Raw genomic sequence first — 20,169 nt, forward strand, 5'->3', positions numbered from 1 at the left:
TGGCTGATGAAATAAAAGATGCTGTGCTCTGTATCCTGGGCGCTGATTGGCTCGGTGACTGTAGCATCGGTCTGTTTGCTCTCCTGCACTGTGCCCATACATTCAGCATCTCTTCTTGTGCACTTCATATCGATGTCTGATTGCTACGCATAGTGTTGCTCTGCGGTGTTGTGTTTTTGTGAAGTTTTCATAAACGTTTGAATTTATTTCAAGCCCTGTGCCACCGAAACATTCTGTGCCTTCTAAGGCTTCTGGCAGTGAACGCTGCTACTTAGCAGATTTTCACCTCTGGGGGGTGTCTCTGGAATGTAACTCCTGTGTAGGTGAGGGGTGGTCACCATACACATATACATGTATTTATACCTACATGCATGTATTCACAATATATGTGTATGTGTGTTTATGTACTCACCTGTTCTATATACTAGTATAATGTTAGGTGTTTGCTTCAGGGGCTTCTGCATAAAGAGTTGAGAGTGATGTTTGGCCATTATTGGTGTTCTGTGTTCAAGAATTTTTCCCCTTTTAATTTGATTTTAGAAAAAATGAAATTTTTTAGGTGCCATCTCTATGTACCTTCTTTTTCACGGACTGTAATAAATCAATGTTTAATTGCACTCATCTGTGGGAATGTTATTTTCCTATACTCCCCCTCCCCCTGGAGAATTTTCCATAAATTGGTTCATATTTACAAAATGAAGGTCTCCCATAATGAATACTAAAGTAGAAAACAAAAGGTTTATGTGCTGAGGGCTATACGTTTGTCTGATTATTTTAAATTACTCCCCTCTGGTGCCTCTAACGCTAGAAGGAAATTATTAACACTATTGAATATGAATTCCTTTAGCAATCTGCCTGGGATTTTGAAGAGCAGGATCATGTGATATGTTTTGCTAGAATTTTGAGGAGTGATATCATGGTTTAATGAAGGGAAGACTGCCCTGGGAGATAGGATGGATAGAGAGTCAAAACCAGTCCCTGATAGTTACTAGCCCCTGACTGTGAGTTTACCTGAAGATTTTGTCCTGGGTCCTCTTCTTTTTTTGCTTGGTGACCTCATAAATTCCCCTGTGTTCAATTATAATGTCTATCTGTTTCCATGTGAACTCTTTTAAACTCTAATCTCATGCCATCAACTTCTTCTTCTTTTTCTTCTTTTAAACCCTTACCTTCAGTCTTAGAGTCAATACTGTGTATTGGCTCCAAGGCAGAAGAGTGGTAAGGGTAGGCAATGGGGGTCAAGTGACTTGCCAAGGGTCACACAGCTGGCAAGTGTTAGATTTGAACCTAGGGCCTCCTGTCTCTAGGCCTGGCTCTCAATCCACTGAGCTACCCAGCTGCCCCCACCATCAACTTCTTGTTGGATAAGAAGTGTCTCAAACTCAGTGCATTTAAAACAGAACTCTCTATTTTCCTCACCAAAGCCACTCATTTTCTGAACTTATCTGCTTTTGCTGAGAGTACCACAAGGGCTTCTAATTACTTAGTTTTGTGACTTTGTTTTACCCTTCTCTTCTCCTTCACTTTCATCCCCACATATTTCCAATCAGGTGTGAGGTATATTTCTATATATAGGTACTTCTATAACATCTCTCAAATGTCCCCTTTTTTTCTCCCTCTACCCCTTCTTTTTTCCTCCCCCTTCTTTTTGTCTCCTTCTCTCTCTCTCTCTCTCTCTCTCTCTCTCTCTCTCTCTCTCTCTCCCTTCCCCTCCTCCCCCGCTTCTCGCCTTTCCTCCCCTGTCTGTCTGTCTCTTTCTCCCTCCATCCTTCCTTCCCCCTCTCTCTCACACCCTTACACACCACACCTATTTCAGACCCACATCATCTTTCACTTGAAGTAGCCTCCTAATTGGTCTCCATGACATCCTCTACAGTCACCACACTTATTTCCTTAAAGTTTAGGTCTCATTATTTCAAATCCAACCCTCAGTAAACTTCCATGGCTCCCTATTAACTTTAGGACCACATGTTTGGCATTTAAAGCCCTTTACAACCTGGCCCCATCCTTTCACTTCAGTTTAATTGTGTGTGTGTTTGTATGTATGTGATATAGTCAGACCCATGCTTTCGGGACATCGACAGCTTTGATCAAGCCAGTAAATTAGGAAGGCTGGGGGTCAGGATTTCTGTGGGTAGAGATAGAGAAGAAGGATTGAGGGTTCCACGTAGAAGGAACAGTCTAATTAGAGATGTGAGACTGGCAAAGAGGAGGACAGAGTAATTCACTTTGTTGGCACACAGCAGCTCTAGTTCCCAGCAGGAAATCTGAAATAGTTTACATGTATTTAGTGAATGTCAGATTGGCTCTGCCATCCAGGACAACCAGCCAGCTGATGGACCTGGAGCGAGCAGGAGGGAGAGCACAGGATCTTAGATGTGGGAGGCTCTCTGGCATCCCAAGATCCTGCCTCTTCTATGAGTTTTTTGATGCATCCACAGACTGTTCACGTGTGTTCCCCACAGACCCCTGCTGTATAAATAAGGGCTTTGCCTCTGGTTGGTGGGATGGGAAGGACCTTGGAACCTGGTACTCTGGCCAGGGGCCCAAAGGGGATAGTTACTGAGAGCAATTGGTCCCAGACTTTTTTTTTTTTTATCTTTTGCCTGAAGACCTTTGTCTGAGTGCTTGGCTTTGAGGTTAAGTGACTTGCCCACATCATTTGAGTCCTAATTTTCTGATTCTAAGGCTGGTGGTCTTCATTTTTATTGTTGTTCAGTCATGTCTGACTCTTTGTAACCCCCTCTGGGTTATTCTTGGCACAGATACTGGAGTGGATTGTCATTTCCTTCTCCCACTCATTTTATAGATGAGGAAACTGAGGCAAACAGGGTGAAGTGACTTGCTCATGGTTACAGAGCTACTTAGTGTCTGAGACCAGATTTGAACTTGGGATGCTGAATCTTTCTGACTCCATCCACTGTGCCACCTAGCGGCCCCCAGCCATAATCATCTAACCATTTTACCATGGAGAGGAAGGAGGAAATTAAGAAATAGCTGGTGGCCAGATTCTGGAGGGCCTAGAACTCTACACTTACGGGGCCTTGGACAATAGATAGACAAGAGGGAGATATTGATGGTTTTCAAATTGGGTAGTGAGCTCTGCTTTAGGCATCAGAACAGCTTTGGGAAGAATATTTTGTTAGGGGTGTATATGATGGATTTGAGAAGAGAAGAGATTGTAGGAAGGGAGATAGAGAGCTGTCACAAAAACCCAGGGAAGAGGTAATGAGGGCCTGAACTGAGCTGATAGCATATCAATAGAGGGAGATGGATGTGAGTGATTTTGAATTGGTAGAATAGATGACATTTAACAGCAGATTGTAAGTGAGAGGCAAGGGAAAGGTAAGAATTAAGGATGATTCCATGCTTTCCAGCCTGGGGAGGCATTTAATTTATTTTTGTATTTAAATTTTTTGTTTGAACTTTAAAACATGTTTTTAAAAATATTTCCCGAGGGCAGCTGGGTAGCTCAGTGGATTGAGAGCCAGGCCTAGAGATGGGAGGTTCTAGGTTCAAATGTGACCTCAGACGCTTCCCAGCTGTGTGACCCTGGGCAAGTCACTTGACCCCCATTGCCTACCCTTACCACTCTTCTGCCTTGCAGCCAATACACAGTATTGACTTCAAGATGGAAGGTAAGGTTTTAAAAAATAAAAAAAAATTCCCAATTACATGTAATAACAATTTTCAACATATGTTTTCCAAAATTATATGATCCAAATCTTTCCCTTCCTCCCTTTCCTTTCCTCTCCTGGCAATGGTAGGCAATTTGATCTGGGTTATACGTGTATTATCATGCAGAACATACTTCCATATTGGTCATTGTTGTAAGAGAACACTCATATAAAACCAACACCTGGGGTGGTCTGTTTGGTGCCACTTACAGAGATAGTCAAGTCAACAGGAGTATAGGAAGTGGTGAGGATGGGTTTATGGGGTGGAAGATGAGTTTAGTTTTGGACGGGTTGAATTATCAGAGGGATGACAGATGGAGATGTCCATTAGATAGCTGGAAATGTATATGGAGCTCAGGGGAAAGTTTAGGGCTAGGGACTCATATTTGCAAATTATTGGCATAGAGGAACATAGAGGGGATAACTGAGATGGGGAATTAGTGAATGGATGTATGCATAAATGAAAAAATGCAAGTTGAATGCCGGGCACAGTATTTGAAAGATAAATACATATGTGAGAGAAGGCTTGCTTTTACAGAGCTTACATTTTAATAGGGAGAAACAATATAACTAGGCAGTAATAGCCAGGAAAGCAAGTTTGGTCTGGGGAATGAGCTACAGTGATGGAGTCCACATGATGTCTTCCCAGAGGCAATGGTGGTTTGATTTGATTCCTATTGTAATGGGGGGTAACAGGGTGATAATTAGGGGAGCTGGTGGTACCTGTAAGTCTACTGGGGCAGGGAGCCTACAACTACAGTATTTGTTGATCTGAGACAGCCAGGGAAGTGTGGGCCTGAGCTGAGACGTCCAGTCAGTCTCCCTGCTGTCTGTAGGCTCCTTTAAGGTGTGGAGTGAGGAGCCCCTCCCTGTTGGAGAGAAAGCAGTACGAACAGGAAGTGAAGCTGACTCACTTCCTGAATAAAATGGATGCCTGGTCAGAACCCCCTTTGGAGACAAGTGGTTGCTATCTTCCCTCTTTACCCCCCTTAGCCCTGAATGATGCTATCAATAACTATAGAAGCTCTCGGTATCAGGCTAAGGGTTTATTTAAACACAAAGGGAGGTCAAGCAAATCAGAACCCCCAGGTTGGTTCTCCAGGGGTATTTATAGTTCTAGCTCCAACAGTTAGGTCTTGAGACTGGCACTTGCTGGGCCAAAGTTCCATTTCCCTAACTGCCAGGATTGCCTAGGGTGATTTTTCAAATGCAAGGGATCTTGCATCAGTCCTGCATTACACTGTTCATATTGGGAGATAGAAAAGGGGTGGTACTGTTGAGGTATATATTGTAGCTAGAGTTGATGGATGAATGGGATGGGAAGGGAAGCGTGGGCCTATCAGGGCTAGTTTTTGAGTGAAAATTCACTCAACTCACCAATTAAAACAACTCTAGGCCTAGGGTGAGAGTTCTTAAGCTGACTGGATTGACCCAGTGATCTTATATGGTGGCATTTTGAGTAGAGAAGAGAGATGAATGTTAGGGACCTTGTAGTTGGGATACAATAGGCAAGGAGGGTTAAGAATTAAAAATGACTAAAGCTCAGACTTAAGCAAGGGAAAGAGTACAGAGAGAATATGGGTAAGGAAGACCTCTTTACTACATTTAACTGTGTGTTTATGGGGAGAAAGGGTAATATGAAAGTACCTTGGCAGTGTAGGAGATAGAGTGCACAGTCTCATGTCAAGAAGACTTATCTCCCTGAGGTAAGAAAACAAACAAACCTGGTCTCAAACACTTTGTGATCCCGGGCAAATTGCTTAACTATCTGCCTCAGTTTCCTCATCTGTAAAATGAGCCAGAGAAGGAGAGGCCAAACCATTCTAGTATCTTTGTCAAGAAAATCCCAAATGGGGTCATTTTAATAGGGAGAAACAACATAACTAGGCAGTAATAGCCAGGAGAGCAAGTTTGGTCTGGGGAATGGGCTACAGTGATGGAGTCCACATGATGTCTTCCCAGAGGCAATGGTGGTATGATTTGATTCCTATCAAATCGGACACAATTGAAATAACAACAACAAAAAGAGTTGGATGAAAAGCCACTGAATAGCCACAGTTACTGTTAAAGAGAGTTGGAGAAATGAGACAGTACATGTAAGTGAATGATTCATGTCATGAATGATGAAAATTTTGTTAGTAAAACTGTGGTTTTAAGTATTTTTATATTTTATGTTAATATATTAGAGATCTGTGATTTGTGCCCTCCACCAGCCTCAGATCTAAAGCTCAGGATGGTTCAGTCTATTTAAGTTTCAGAGCAGATTTTATTTAAACCTAGGTCTTCCAGACTCCATTCTATGACTCTGTCCACTGTGCTCAATACTTCTCATTTTTTGGTAATGTAAGTAGTTGAAGTAATAGGATTTGGTAAAGTCACCTCTCTGAAAGGATAGTTAACTAATGAATCATCGAAGAAAGCCTGGACAAGTGGGTAGAGTGGGTAACTTGAGGCTGGAAAGATGTGATTAGGCTGCAGTTGTCATCTCTTCTCTGCTAATGAGCCCAAAGCAGAAGGTGCTTCAGACCAGAAACAGGAACTGAGTGGGAGGAACTGCTTGTCTCAGCTCTACAATCTACTGATCTCATTATGAAGCTTATTGATAGTATTCATACCACTGGGGACATGTAGAAACATACACACATTGAAAGGAGACCTTTACTAAGTCTACCGCTGTTGCCTTGGTCTCAGGCTTTGTTGTTCTACTGTGATGAAGAAATGAAGAAATAATTGTCTCAGGAGACCAGCCCCATGCATAGCTTCATTAGTGGTTATGGCTGGTGTCATTTTATACTCAAGGACGAGCTAGGAAGTTAGCACCCTTTACACATGCACCATTCTAGGGCAGACAGACCACATATACTACTATTGTTTGACCATAATAGTATAAAGAAAAACAACTCTGAAAGATTTCAGAAGTCTAGTCAATACTGAGATCAGTCATGACTTCAGAAGACTGACAGTAAAACACACATGTCCCCTGCCTCTAGGCAGTGAGGTGATGGACTAGATCAGGGGTCGGCAACCTTTTTGGCCTTGAGAGCCATAAACGCCACATTTTTAAAAATGTAATTCCGTGAGAGCCGTACGGTGCTCACAGTGTGTGCTCTGTAACAGCGCCTGAAAAAAATTTGACTTCATGGCTCCTACAGTAAGAGCCATATCTGGCCCTCAAAAGAGCCAGATATGGCTCGAGAGCCATACGTTGCCGACCCCTGGACTAGAGGCACAGAGCGAGGCATATATTTTCAGATTTAGCGAATGTACTGATTTTTTTTTTCACTTGAGTATACATAGTGGATATGGGGAAGGGGGCATGACTTTTATTTGAAGGAAAGGGGATTGGTGGTAATGACAGTGATACAGAGAAAGAATAAAAGAAAGAAAAGAACATTTGTTCAGCATTTAAGAAAAAACAGAAGAAAGCTCAGAAGGAGAGATAGGCAAGGACAGTTTTGTTGCTGTCATATTAAGTACACTTAAAAAACACAAAGTACATATAGCAAAAGGTAATAGTTTTATATACAGTGAACTTTTTTCTTTGTATAATGAAATGTTCATATTTGTTATTTGTTAAATTAATAATTTAAAATGTTTTAATGAATCGCATTCAATTCAACAAGCATTTATTAAACTCTTACTCTTTGCAAGGGCAGGGGGACACAAGGACAAAAATGAAACATTTTCTGTGTTTGAGGAGCTTTTCTTTGAAAAGGAATTGACATCCATGGGATGTCTCAGTGGGTAGAGTGCAGGGTCTAGAGTGGCCTCAGACACTTAATAGCTATGTGATCCTGGGCAATCACTTAACTTCTGTTTGCCTTAATCCACTGGAGAAGGAAATGGCAAAGCACCCCAGTATCTTGCCAAGAAAATTCCCATGGTTCAACGGGGTCATGAAAAGTTGGACACAACTAAACGACTGAACAATAAGAACATATCAGAGTGTAAAAATAAGTACAACAAAAGTACAAAGTGGTGGGAAGTAATTTTAGGAGGGAGATAGTGCCTATTCCTAGGAGGAGTGGATATCAGGAAAGGCCTCATAAGGTTTGGAGGCTGGATTCCACTAGGAATGAAAACAGAATACATCTTACCTATACAAAGGCATGAAGGCTGGAAATAGAATGTTTTGTATGGGGAACAGTTTGACTTTGTAAATGGCAGAGAGGGTCATGTAAAATAAGATGGAAAGGTAGGTGGGAACCAGATTGTAGAGAGTCTTAAATGCTAGACTGATGACTTTTTATTTTGTCCTTGAGACAATACAGAAACCATTGATAGTTTTTGAGTGAGAAGAGTGTGATATGGTCCTTTGAGTTTTAGGAATATCAGTTTACCAATTATGTGGAGAATGGATTAGAGAGGGGAAAGATTATAAGCAGGTAGGCTTAGGAGGTAATTAAATTAGTCCTAATTAAATTAGGACAATTAGGAGGCTATTATAATAGTACAGTAGGAGAGGACAAGGGACTAAATTGGTATAGTGTTTGAGCAAAGATAATGGGAAAGATTTTAGTTGATTCTATGGAAACAGACTTGAGACTTAGGAAGAATGGAGCATAACTAGGTTGTGAATCTGTATCACTTTGAGGACATTGATGCTCTCCATGGAAATAGGGAAGCTTGGAGGAGGAGGAATAAGTGAGTTCTGTTTTCTGTGTGTTGAGTGAGACTTACAGGTTTCACACATCCATCAGCTGGTAGATAGTATGTAGGACTAGAAATAAGAAGAGTGATGAGAAAGTTGGACTTGGGAATTGTCTGTATTGAGATGGAACTTGAACTATGATACTTGGAGGCTGATGAGATTACTGAGGGAAAGAGTGTAGGAAGGGATAGAGGAAAAAAGGGGCTCAGGACAGAGACTCAGGGAATGCCTGCATATTTTTTGCTCTTTGTTTCACACACACAAAAAACTAAAAAGACTTTGTATCATTAGTGCTTAGCATGTTGCCTGGCACATAGTAGTTTTAACAAATTATTATTGCTTGATCAAATCTAGTGTGAGAGAAGACGAAAATTTAGTAAGAGACTGAAAAGGAATGCTTACCAGTTAGCAGATGTATCAAGAGAGGTGTCACAAAAGCCAAGAGTGGGGGTTGGTTATCAGTGTCAGAAGTTGCAGAGAGGTCAGGTAGAATGTTAGGACTGAGAAATGACCGATGGATTGAGCAGTTCATTACAAGATCATTGGTAACCATGAGGAGAATGATATTGGTTGAGTGGTGGGATTAAAAGTCAGATGGTGAGATATTGAGAGGTGAATGACAGGTCAGGAAATAAAAGCAATGAATATAATTGACCTCTTCTAGAATTTTATGAAACTTTGAAGAGATAGAGGATGATATCTTGGTGAGATACAAGATATAAAGGTTTTGTGTTTTTTTTAAGGATGGGGAAATAGATCTTTTTATAGGCAGAAAGGAAGGAGCTAGTGGATAAAGAACAGATGGAAGATTTTTAAAAAAAGGTAGAATTGTTAGACTTATCAAGAAGGGCCACTTCTCTATCAGAGTCTCTAGCAAAGGTGGAAACAATAGAATATAAAGAAGGAAGTTTTTATGGTGTGGAAGAGGGAGCTCACAGCAGATGGTCTCTTTAAAAAATAAAATAAAAGTAAGAAGCAAGGTACTTGACTGAGAAAGTGATATAGGAAGTTTAGGAGAGAAAAGATTTTGAACAGCTTCTTAAGAGTCTATTGAGAGCCAATCAGAAGAATAAAAGAATTGCTATGCATCGTGTAAGAGTTCAGGTGAGATGAAATCACAGATTTGTAGGCACAATGGTGTGATTTTGTTCAGAAGTGTTGAGCAGCACCCTAAAAATAATGAGAAAGTGAATAGTGTGGGTGACCCAGAATTGGAGTTTGGTATGGCATGACTAATCAAGACATTGGGGTGAGGGGATTCAAAGGTTGATACTAAATGACTAAAATGGTTAACCCTAGGGGCAAGAATATGAGAGGAGAGAAGTGAGAGCCAAATAGAGGTAATGAATTTGAACCACAGAGAGGGTTGGAAGAGCTGTAGATCACTGTGAACTGGAAGAAATCATGTTGAATGAGAGAAGGAAGAATAGAAAGGTATGGCATGAAGAAGAGTTTTATACTTCTAGATCATGGAAGTAAACAGTCATGGTTGATAGTCAGGTCCAGGTTATGATCATCTTTGTGCATTGCTTTGATGAAGAAAGAGCTCAGAGGAGTTAGTAGTTTCATGAAGGGGCAGTAGTGTTCAAGGGGGCATCACCTGAAGCCCCCATGTATGAAGATAGGAATGGAAATGGAGAAAAAGATTGAACCAGACATTGAATTTTGTGAGAAAAGAGGGAGAAAAAGCTCTGTGCCTGATGGATGACTCTAACAAGGAGTTAGATTCAGTGATAAAAATAGTTGTAGTGAACCCTAGAGGAAGGGAGGTTGTTGGTTCTTGGAAGTGACAACAAGGAGCAATTGACCTTCATTTTCCTTTTCCTCCAGGCTTAGCCTAGTGCCTGGCTTTATATTTAGGTGCTTAATAAATGCTAATTGATTGACTCCCTCATTCCTGGCCCAGTGCTTTGGGAGCCACGAGAGAAGGGACTTTCAGTATTGGGAACAGGTTGGCCAGGGATTCTGTGCCTTTTAGGAGAAAGACAGGTTTTCATGAGCACAGCAGATTGTATGTGGCAGGTATGGGAGGAAGTAATTTTTATTTCTCTTATTACTGATTTGGGACTTTCCCCCCATACAGTTGTTTCTAGTTTGCTCTTCTTTTGAGAATTATCTATTCCTATCCCTTGACATTTATCTACTGGGGAAATAGTATGAGATGCTGATCTAAACCTAATTTCTGCCAGACTGCTTTCAGGTTTTTATAGTAGTTTCTGTTTAAACAGTGAGTCCTTACCCCAGTAGTTGGAGTCTTTGGGTTTATTCAGGGATGCTTGAATGATGCTACTTTGTTTACTTCTGTATGTTGTGTTTCTAAAATGTTCCACTGATTCATTACCAAATAGTTTTGATGACTACTACTTTGTGGTATAGAATGCAATATGGTACTGTATTTATTACATTTAAAAATTTTATCTCCCTCAGGATTATTGATTTTTTGTTCTTCCAGAGAAGTTTTATTATTTTTTTTCTAGCTTTATAAAACAGCCATTGGTGATTTGGTTGATATGGAAATTTGAAAAGTAAATTAAGTTAGTTAATATTGTTAGTTTTTACTATATTCCCATGGCCTATTCATGAGTAGCAGTTACTACTATCTTTCCTCTTAACTATGTCTTTTTCTTTAAAGAGTGAAAACACTACATGGCCCCAGACACTTCCTAGGTGTGTGACCCTAGGCAAGTCACTTAACCCCCATTGCCTAGCCCTTACCACTCTTCTGCCTTAGAACCAATATCCAGTATTGATTCTAAGACAGAAGGTAAGGGTTTTAAAAAAATAAAAAAATCAAGAGTGTTTTATAGTAGTAGTTTACATAATTCCTGCATTTGTCTTGGTAGGTATGCTCTCAAATATTTATTCATTCTTTAGTTATTTTGAATGGAATTTTTCTTGCCAACTTTTCCTGCTGACTTCTCTTGCATATTATATTTAGATATAGATATCTCACACATTCATCTACTTTTTTGAAGCTTTCCCAGGTAATTTTTAGTTGAATTTCTAGGGTTTATAGAAAAATCTGCAAAATAAAAAATTTAATTTTGTCTGCCTGTGTTTATTCACTCACTTTCTTTTTTTAAAACCTTATTGCTATAGTTAACATTTTCTGCATTTCATCAAGTAATAATAGTGATAAGGTATCCTTGCTTTCCTGATAGTAAGAGAAAGACTTGTAGTATTTTCCTATGAAATATAAAAGTGACTTTTTGGTTTTAAATAAATACCATTTATCATATTAAGGAAATGCTCACTTATTCCCATCCTTCTTAATGTTTTTAATTGAAATAGGTTTTCTATTTTATCAATTGATTTTTTAGCATGTCTTGATAAAAATTTTGATTTTTATTGTTTTTATTAGTGATATGGAATATTGTCTTATAGTTTTCCTAATATTGAACTGGCCTTGCATTTCTGGGATAAATCTAACCAGGTCAAAGTGTATAATCTTTTAATATTTTTATATCATCTTTGCTAGTGTTTTATTGAGTTTTTTTCCATTAGTAATCATTAGAGATAGTGGTATATAATTTTTTTCCTTTAAAGTCTGGTGCAGATTTCATGACCATATTTGTGCCATCGAAGAATTTGGTAGGATCTCTTTTTTCCTTTTGCAAACAGTTAAAAAGAAACCTCTTCACTTCCATTTTAGAATTAATACTGTGTATTGGTTCTAAGGCAGAAGAGTGGTAAGGGCTAGACATTTGGGGGTTAAATGACTTGCCAAGGGTCACATACCTGGGTAGTTCTGAGGCTAGATCTGAACCTAGTACCTCACATCTCTAGGCCTAGCTCTTTAACTACTGACCACCAAATTGCCCCCTTACAAACAATTTAATGTAATTCTGGAATTAATTGTTTCATTTACTCTTGTTCTTTACTCTTCCCCCACCCTTTCATCTTCCACACTTTGTGAGTTCATTTATGGCTTGTTCAATTTACCTTTCTAAGCTTGGTTTATTTTAAAACTATCCATTTCTTGTTCTATTAATCTAGATATTTTGTATTCTATGCATATTTACTTCTTTAAATTATTAATTTTGATGTTATGTAATTTGTGTTGTTTTCCTTTACATTATTTTGGTAATATGTTGATGTTCTTTTGATTCTTATTTCTTTTTTGAGTCAATTTATAAGATCTTGCCAAGTTTTTCTGGATTCCTTAAATTGCTTAGCTTTATATATTCTCCTTTATGGAATTTTTCTCTACTTTGAGTTGATTATTGTATTATTCAAATAATTCCTGTTAATTTGGAATAAGAACATTTCCTATGCAAGAATGATATCGACTTTCCCTGATCTTTCTGTTTTCAGATATCTGGTCTATTATATGTTAAGAGGAAAATAGGCTTGTTTCTTTGTTGTCCTAAGGCCAATAAGAAGTTGCAGGAAGGTAAATTTCCTTTCAATATAAATAGCTAACAGTTTTCCTACTCTAGAAGATTTTGATCTGGAAGTGGCCACAGAGGCCCGCTAGCCATTTTACATATGAGGAAACTGAAACATATATAGGTCAAATGATTTTGTCTAGTCTCATAAGATTTACGGATTGACTGTGAGATTTTGAATTCGGGTGAATGGAAAGAGAGTGTTGTTCAAAGATGGTGATTTGCAAGAAAGATGGGTTTGGGATATTTTAGATATGTTGAATTTGAGATGGTAATGGAATATACAAGTTTAGATATATAGATGTGAGTCCTGTGTCTAAAGATGATAAATTGGCCTCATGGGAACTGATGAGATGACAAAGACCCAGGACAGAGCTTTGTACAGACCCATGACTAATGTTGCAAAGGAAACTGAGAAGCAGTGGTCAGACAAGGAGAAGCACCAGAAAGAAAGAAGAATGTTATAGAAGCAGGGGTGTTAAGGTACTGAGGTCAATAGAAGGATAGCTGTAGAAGGGTCAAATATAATGAGAACTGAGACATAGGCACTAGAACGCCAATGGTAACTGTTATATTCAATAATCTGAGAAAAGATGGATGCCACCTTGACTGACAAGGATGGCAATTGAGAGACTTGGAATGTTCCCAGGTGCTGTGAGCCAGGGGCAAATGTCGGTTGGCCCCACCCTATATATATCCCTCACAGCTACCTTGAAAGGGGTCTCTGGACTCAGAGGCTGAGAACTGGAGATCACAGATCTCTGCAAGCCTCTGTGGTTCTATCTGGGAGTGGGTGGCTGAAGGGTGGTTGAAGGGTGGCTGGGAGGTAGAAGAAGAAGAGGGTAGGAATAAGCCTGAATCTATTTCCTGGCCAGACTGTGAGAGCTAATGAATCAACAACACTAGTAGTGAGAGAGCTGAGAGAATAAAGACCATTAATATATCCTCAGCAATAGCCTTCCCTATCCTCTGGCTTGGCTGTGGCCAGGTCTGGCCAAAGATAGAAGGAGAGGTGAAATCTCAAGCCTCCACCAGATCAGTAGCCTCCAGTCCTGATTGTTAATTAGTCTGATAGATAATAGATCAATAGGATTTCCAATCCCCAATCTTTGACCTTGTTATCCTTTCCCTAATTATAGATAAAAGAGTGTTTAATAACAAGTACCTTCCTGAGTGGTCTTTCTATCAATCAGATCCTGAACATTATCCAAGGCTGATCAATAGCCCATCACTAATTTATCCAACCTCAGGTTGGGCCTGGAGAGGTTAACCATCTATCTAACCTCTCAAAGGTCCTTACTTGGGCAGCTTTTAAAGGAATTTCCAACAGATTATCAACCAAACCTGCCAGAGAGAAGGGGATAACTTACAGCAGCAGCCAGGGCGATAGGAGTAGGTGTTTCTCCCACCAACTGCAGCTAAGGAGACGATAGACAGATACACATCATTACCATCATTATACAGCTATATCTCTTACTACCCATATATTTCTTTAACATAACCTTGCAGAGACTAGAGAAACAGAGTGGTAGGGCTGGAAGGAAGATGTCAGGGGGTTTAAAAGTGAAAGGAAATGAGGGTAAGAAGAATGGAGAGTTCTTACTAAGAGATGTGATGTAGGATGGTAACTTGGGGACAGCAGAGTCAAATAACTGCCCTGTGAGCTATTGAGCTTCCTTATCAATGAAAAAGCAGGGGCCGAATGACAATTGGTCAGATATCCCACTCATAGATGGTTCCATGGTCAAGTGCCCTTAGAAGCTTTGCAAAGTGTAGAATATACTCAATTGTTCATTTTTAGCCTTGATTTGTATACCTTGATTTATGACTTAATCTGATATATTACCAGATTTAATGCCATTTTGGAAAACAAACTATGGTGGCCAGTTTCAAGCTCAGGAGATGCAAGTTGGCAGTGGGGAGCAAGCTGCTCAAGAGTTGTGCCCTTAGTTTGGCTTAGGTTGTTCTTTTCTGGATGCTTTCAGCTTATCTTTGATCTTTCTAAAATAAGATGCCCAGAACTGAATGCAAGAGTCCCATCTGTCTAGGTCAGAAAACAGTGTAACTCTCACTTAGAAAAAGAGTCATTTAACACTATATATAACATTCTGTGTATCAGAACTGGGCAAGGTAAGTTAGGTGGTGGGTGGTGGTGGTGATATGAAAGCAATAGAAACTATGATCCCCAGCTTTGAGAACCTTAGAATTTGGTGGGAGAGAATAGGCATCTGAACACCCAGTGATAAGACCTTTAAATAAACACAAAATCCTATAGTGCATACCATCAATAGTGCTTAGGGAAAACAAGGGAATGCTGGCTGCTCTCTGAATAGCTAACTTTCTACCCAATAGTCACTCATTTCCTAGCTTTACAAAAGGATAAATCTTATTATTCTACAGTGTTGGCTTTCAGAGGTTCTGAGACTAGACCTTTGGTTCTATGGGCACTTGGCACTTGGAAATACGTGGTTTGTCAATATGAAGCAACATTATGGGAGTTAAGGCATACTTACGCGCTGGTGATCCAGCACTGAAGCTGTTTTATGATTGTTTTGAATGATTGTGGTGAGTTCCTTTCTTCTAGGTCATGCTTGCTGCTTCCTACTGGTCTCTTCTGGCTCCTGCAATTGAGATGGCAGAATCCTCAGGAAATTTTGGTGCCTTTGCTTTCTTCCCTGTGGCTGTCGGCTTTACTCTCGGAGCATCTTTTGTCTACCTGGCTGATCTTCTGATGCCTTACTTGGTGAGTAAGCACCGCTCAGCCCCAGGCTGGGCACATAGCCAGGGACACCATGGATGGAGAGCTGCAGAGTGCAGGGAAGATGGTTGGTCCTTTGCTTAGTACAGTGCTTTTATTCCATGTGGGAGATATTTAGGCACACATAATATACTGTGTATGTTTTCCTCGTTCTGCTTATTTCACTCTAACCATGCCTAAAATGGAAGCTCTTTGTTAAATGGGTAATGATTTATAAACACATTTGGAATGCTTTGAGAGTACTTTTATTTAAAGAAAATTTTCTTTAAGAGAAATCTTTAAAATGAAAAATCTTTTCGTGATGTGAATAATATCCTTCTCCTCCTTCTCACTTCCATTTACCTGCCTGGTATGTTCAGATTTTTAAATGTCAGATTTCATTATAAAAAAGAGGCCTGCATGAACTAGTGCAGTATTAGTATGTGTATGTTTGAGTATGAACAATTAAGGAGTAGAAGATATATGGTTTCTATCTCAAAAAGCTAAGAGAATTGTAACAGAGATGTAACACATATCAGGAAAATGCCTTTGGAATACTGACAGAGCAGTACTTCTCATCAAGTTTGAATTAATACCATCCAAACCAAGGCTTTGAGTGCTAAAAGGATGCAGAGAAGATTCCTTGGGGTCAACAAGGGGAGTCAGGTGTCTCAGACACTTCCCTCATGGGGGACTCCCAGCTGATTACCGAGAGCTCATTGGAACATCAATGTTTATAAGCAGCAAAAAGATCTTAGTTTTTGGACCTTGAAGGGATCACATTTCCCCTTTACTAATGAAATGGGGGCCTGAGGAGTTTGAAGTGACTTGCTCGAAGTCACCACTCAGGCTTTCTGACTCCAGAATCAGCATGTATTCTTTCTGCTATATTGTACAGAGTATCAGTCTACAGTTTGGTTGTGACTATTCTGTAAAGATACCTAAATGTAAATGAAAACAAATGCCTCTGCATCACACCTCTAACCTAGAAGCCTGATAGGTTATCCTGGGTACTTTTCCTTGGACACAGGTAGATGAGATTAAGGCAGTGATGGGCAACCTTCTTTTGAGCTTGGTGTGTCAAAATTTGCCAAAAAATGCAACTATCAATAATATGTAAATAAGTCTTGACTGATCACACATGTTAAAACCAGGGGAAATGCTCATTGGATATGGGGGAGGGATTGAAGGGGGGGTGAAGGGGAAAGTAAAAACAGGAATTATGTAACCATGGAAAATATTTCTAAAAAAAAAATATTTAAATCTAAAAAAAAAAATCACACCTTAAAAAATTTTTTTTTGCCAAAAAAATGAGCATAACTCAGGTAGTGTATCACTTTGAGAGAAAACAAACCATAATTTCGTGATATTTATAGTTTATTTAAATAATAAAAAATGTATAATTGTAATATATAACTGTATTTAATAAATCAAAATAGGTAAATTAATATAGGTAGAATTGTCATCTATAATGCACAGAGTGTCTACACTACACTATAGCAAATGTTTCACCCTCGGCATGCGGCCCCATACTTTTCTGTATGCGGCTGCATGTCGTCGAAAATGGCTATGCATGCCAGTGCTGACACGTGTGTCATAGGTTTGCCATCACCAGCTTAAGGTAAGAGTTGTTTGAGCTTACGTAGCTTGTCAGCAGTGAGCTGGTGGGCAGAGGCTATGAGGGATGCTTTGTGTATTGGGAGGGGAAAGAAAATGAAACCCACCATTCCTGAATGCTTGCTGAAGAAAATCCTGTTGGGTCACTGTTGGTTATGGAATGGCATGGTCAGACTACTTCAGACAGCGAATCATTTAACCTTGCTGAAGCTTCTGTTGCCTCATCTATAAAATGAAGAGATTCATCTAAACCTCACAAGTTCCTTTTAGGCTTAGAAACTGATTAACCTGACACACCAGGGTTTGAAAGGACTCATGATGAAAAATACTATCCACCTCCAGAAAAAGAGCTGATGGATGAGTGCAGGTGGAGCATTTTTTTCCCCGTTCTTTTTCTTTTTTCCCTCTCCCCTGCTTCAGCCATGCATGGCTAATATGGAGTTTTATTTTTCCTGCTTTATAGTTGTAATGGGTATTTTTGTATTTCTGATATTCTCCATGAATGGGGGAGCTGGTGGGACAGGGAGGAATTTTGGAACTGAAAATAAAAAGAAGTTGAATGGGAAAAAAAAAAGTATCTTTCAGCTCCAAATCTATGATTTAAGATCTCAAATCTATCATTCTGTAATCCTAAGATAAAACTTAGTAAGACTGTGAATGCAAATGTACAAGTTCTCCTTATGGGATTATTTTTCTTTTCTTTTCCTTTTTTTTAAAGACTCTTACCTTCTGTCTTAGAGTCAATACTAAGCATTGGTTCCAAAGGTACAAATGAGCAGTAAGGGCTTGTCAGTGGGATTAAGTGATTTGCCTAGGGTCACACAACTAGGGAGTATCTGAGGCCAAATTTGAACCCAGGACCTCTTGTCTCTTTGTGGGATTATTTTTATTTTCTTTTATAATTTTTTATTTTTAGAAAAAATTTCCATGGTTACATATGTTGTTTTTTTTTTTAAACCCTTGTACTTCGGTGTATTGTCTCATAGGTGGAAGATTGGTAAGGGTGGGCAATGGGGGTCAAGTGACCTGCCCAGGGTCACACAGCTGGGAAGTGGCTGAGGCCGGGTTTGAACCTAGGACCTCCTGTCTCTAGCCTTGACTCTCACTCCACTGAGCTACCCAGCTGCCCCCCATAATTCATGTTTTTACTTTACCCTTCACCCCCTCCCCCCCCCCCCCCCCCCATAGCTAACTTGCATTTCCACTGGTTTTAATATGTGTGGTCAGTCAAGACTTATTTACATATTATTGATAGTTACATTGGTATGTCTTTTCAGGTCTACATCCCCAATCATGTCCTCATCAACTCAAGTGTCCAAGCAGTTGTTTTTCTTCTGTGTTCCCACTCCTGTAGTTCTTCCTCTGAATGTGGGTAGTGTTCTTTTCCATAAATCCCTTAGAATTGTCTTGGGTCATTGCATTGCTGCTAGTACAGACATCCATTACATTCAATTTTACCACAGTGTATCAGTCTCTGTGTATAATGTTCTTCTGGCTCTGCTCCTTTCACTCTGCATCAATTCCTGGTGATCTTTCCAGTTCACATGGAATTCCTCCAGTTTATTATTCCTTTGGGCACAATAGTATTCCATCACCAGCATATACCACAATTTGTTCAGCCATTCCCCATTTGAAGGACATACCCTCCTTTTCCAGTTTTTTGCCACCACAAAGAGCGCAGCTATAAATATTTTTGTGCAAGTCTGTTTATCTATGATCTCTTTGGGGTACAATCCTAGCAATGGTATTGATGGATCAAAGGGCAGGCATTCTTTTAGAGCTCTTTGGGCATAGTTCCAAATTGCCATCCAGAATGGTTGGATCAGTTCACAACTCCACCAGCAAAGCATTAATGTCCCAATTTTGCCACATCACCTCCAGCATTCATTACTCTCCTCTGCTGTCATTTTAGCCAATCTGCTAGGTTTGAGGTGGTACCTCAAAGTTGTTTTGATTTGCATTTCTCTAATTATTAGAGATTTAGAACACTTTCTCATGTGCTTATTGATACTTTTGATTTCTTTATCTGAAAATTGCCTATTCATGTCCCTTGCCCATTTATCAATTGGGGAATGGCTTGATTTTTTTATACAATTGATTTAGCTCCTTGTATATTTGAGTAATTAGACCTCTGTCAGAATTTTTTCTTATAAAGATTTTTTCTTAGTTTGTTGTTTCCCTTCTGATTTTGGTTGCATTGTTTTTGTTTGTACAAAACCTTTTTAATTTAATATAATCAAAATTATTTATTTTACATTTTGTAATTTTCTCTAACTTTTGCTTGGTTTTAAAATTTTCTCTTTCCCATAGATCTGACAAGTATATTATTCTGTGTTCACCTAATTTACTTATGGTTTCCTTCTTTATATTCAAGTCTTTCACCCATTCTGAATTTATCTTGGTGTAGGGTGTGAGATGTTGATCTAATCCTAATCTCTCCCATATTGTTTTCCAATTTTCCCAACAGCTTTTGTCAAATAGTGGATTTTTGTCCCAAAAGTTGAGCTCTTTGGGTGGAATTATTTTTCAATCAAAATATAAGCTGGGGGAAATAGAATTAGCAATTTGTTGCACATGTGGGGAAAAAAAAAGACCAAATAGGGTTCTGGTGAGCTGTATGCACTATTTGTGTTTGTCTGCAATGTGATGAGGTTTTGATGTCAGTGGTCAGTGAGGCAGACTGAGCATTCAGCTTTTTTCTTGAGGAAAGACAAGGAATTAGGAAGAGGTGGTGGCCCAAGTCTTTGGAAATCCTGCCCAGTGAGAGCCAAGGAGAATTGGTGGGTGCTTTTCCTGCTTGGCGGAGACCCACTTGTTCTGGCCAGCAGAGAGGAGAGGGCAGTGTGTGAGTGTGCGGAGAACGTGTATAATTTTTTTTTTTTTTTTTTTTTTTAAAACATGAAATGGGCATTTTTATTATTGCGAGGACTTAGGTTTTAAATAAAGAAAGCTATTCAAGTACAAGACCATGTAGGAACAAATATTGTAGATGCTGTTTTTTTTTTTTTTTTTTTTAACATTTATTAATATTCATTTTTAACGTGGTTACATGATTCATGCTCCCCTTTCCCCTTCAACCCCCCCCCCGCCCCCCCCCCC

At 39.4% G+C, this 20,169-nt stretch overlaps 1 protein-coding gene across 2 annotated transcripts in view; it reads left to right on the forward strand.

Annotated features, from left to right (window-relative positions):
• Positions 1-20,169, forward strand: part of SLC39A11 (solute carrier family 39 member 11) — a 538,533-nt gene that overhangs the window by 43,438 nt on the left and 474,926 nt on the right. For both annotated transcript variants that reach the window (XM_044676317.1, XM_044676318.1), the window contains one exon: positions 15,301-15,459. In XM_044676317.1, coding sequence (XP_044532252.1) covers positions 15,301-15,459 — 159 coding nt within the window. The remainder of the gene's footprint in view (positions 1-15,300; positions 15,460-20,169) is intronic.

This window comes from Gracilinanus agilis, chromosome 4, assembly GCF_016433145.1.
Source record: "Gracilinanus agilis isolate LMUSP501 chromosome 4, AgileGrace, whole genome shotgun sequence".
Taxonomy (NCBI): Eukaryota; Metazoa; Chordata; class Mammalia; order Didelphimorphia; family Didelphidae; genus Gracilinanus; species Gracilinanus agilis.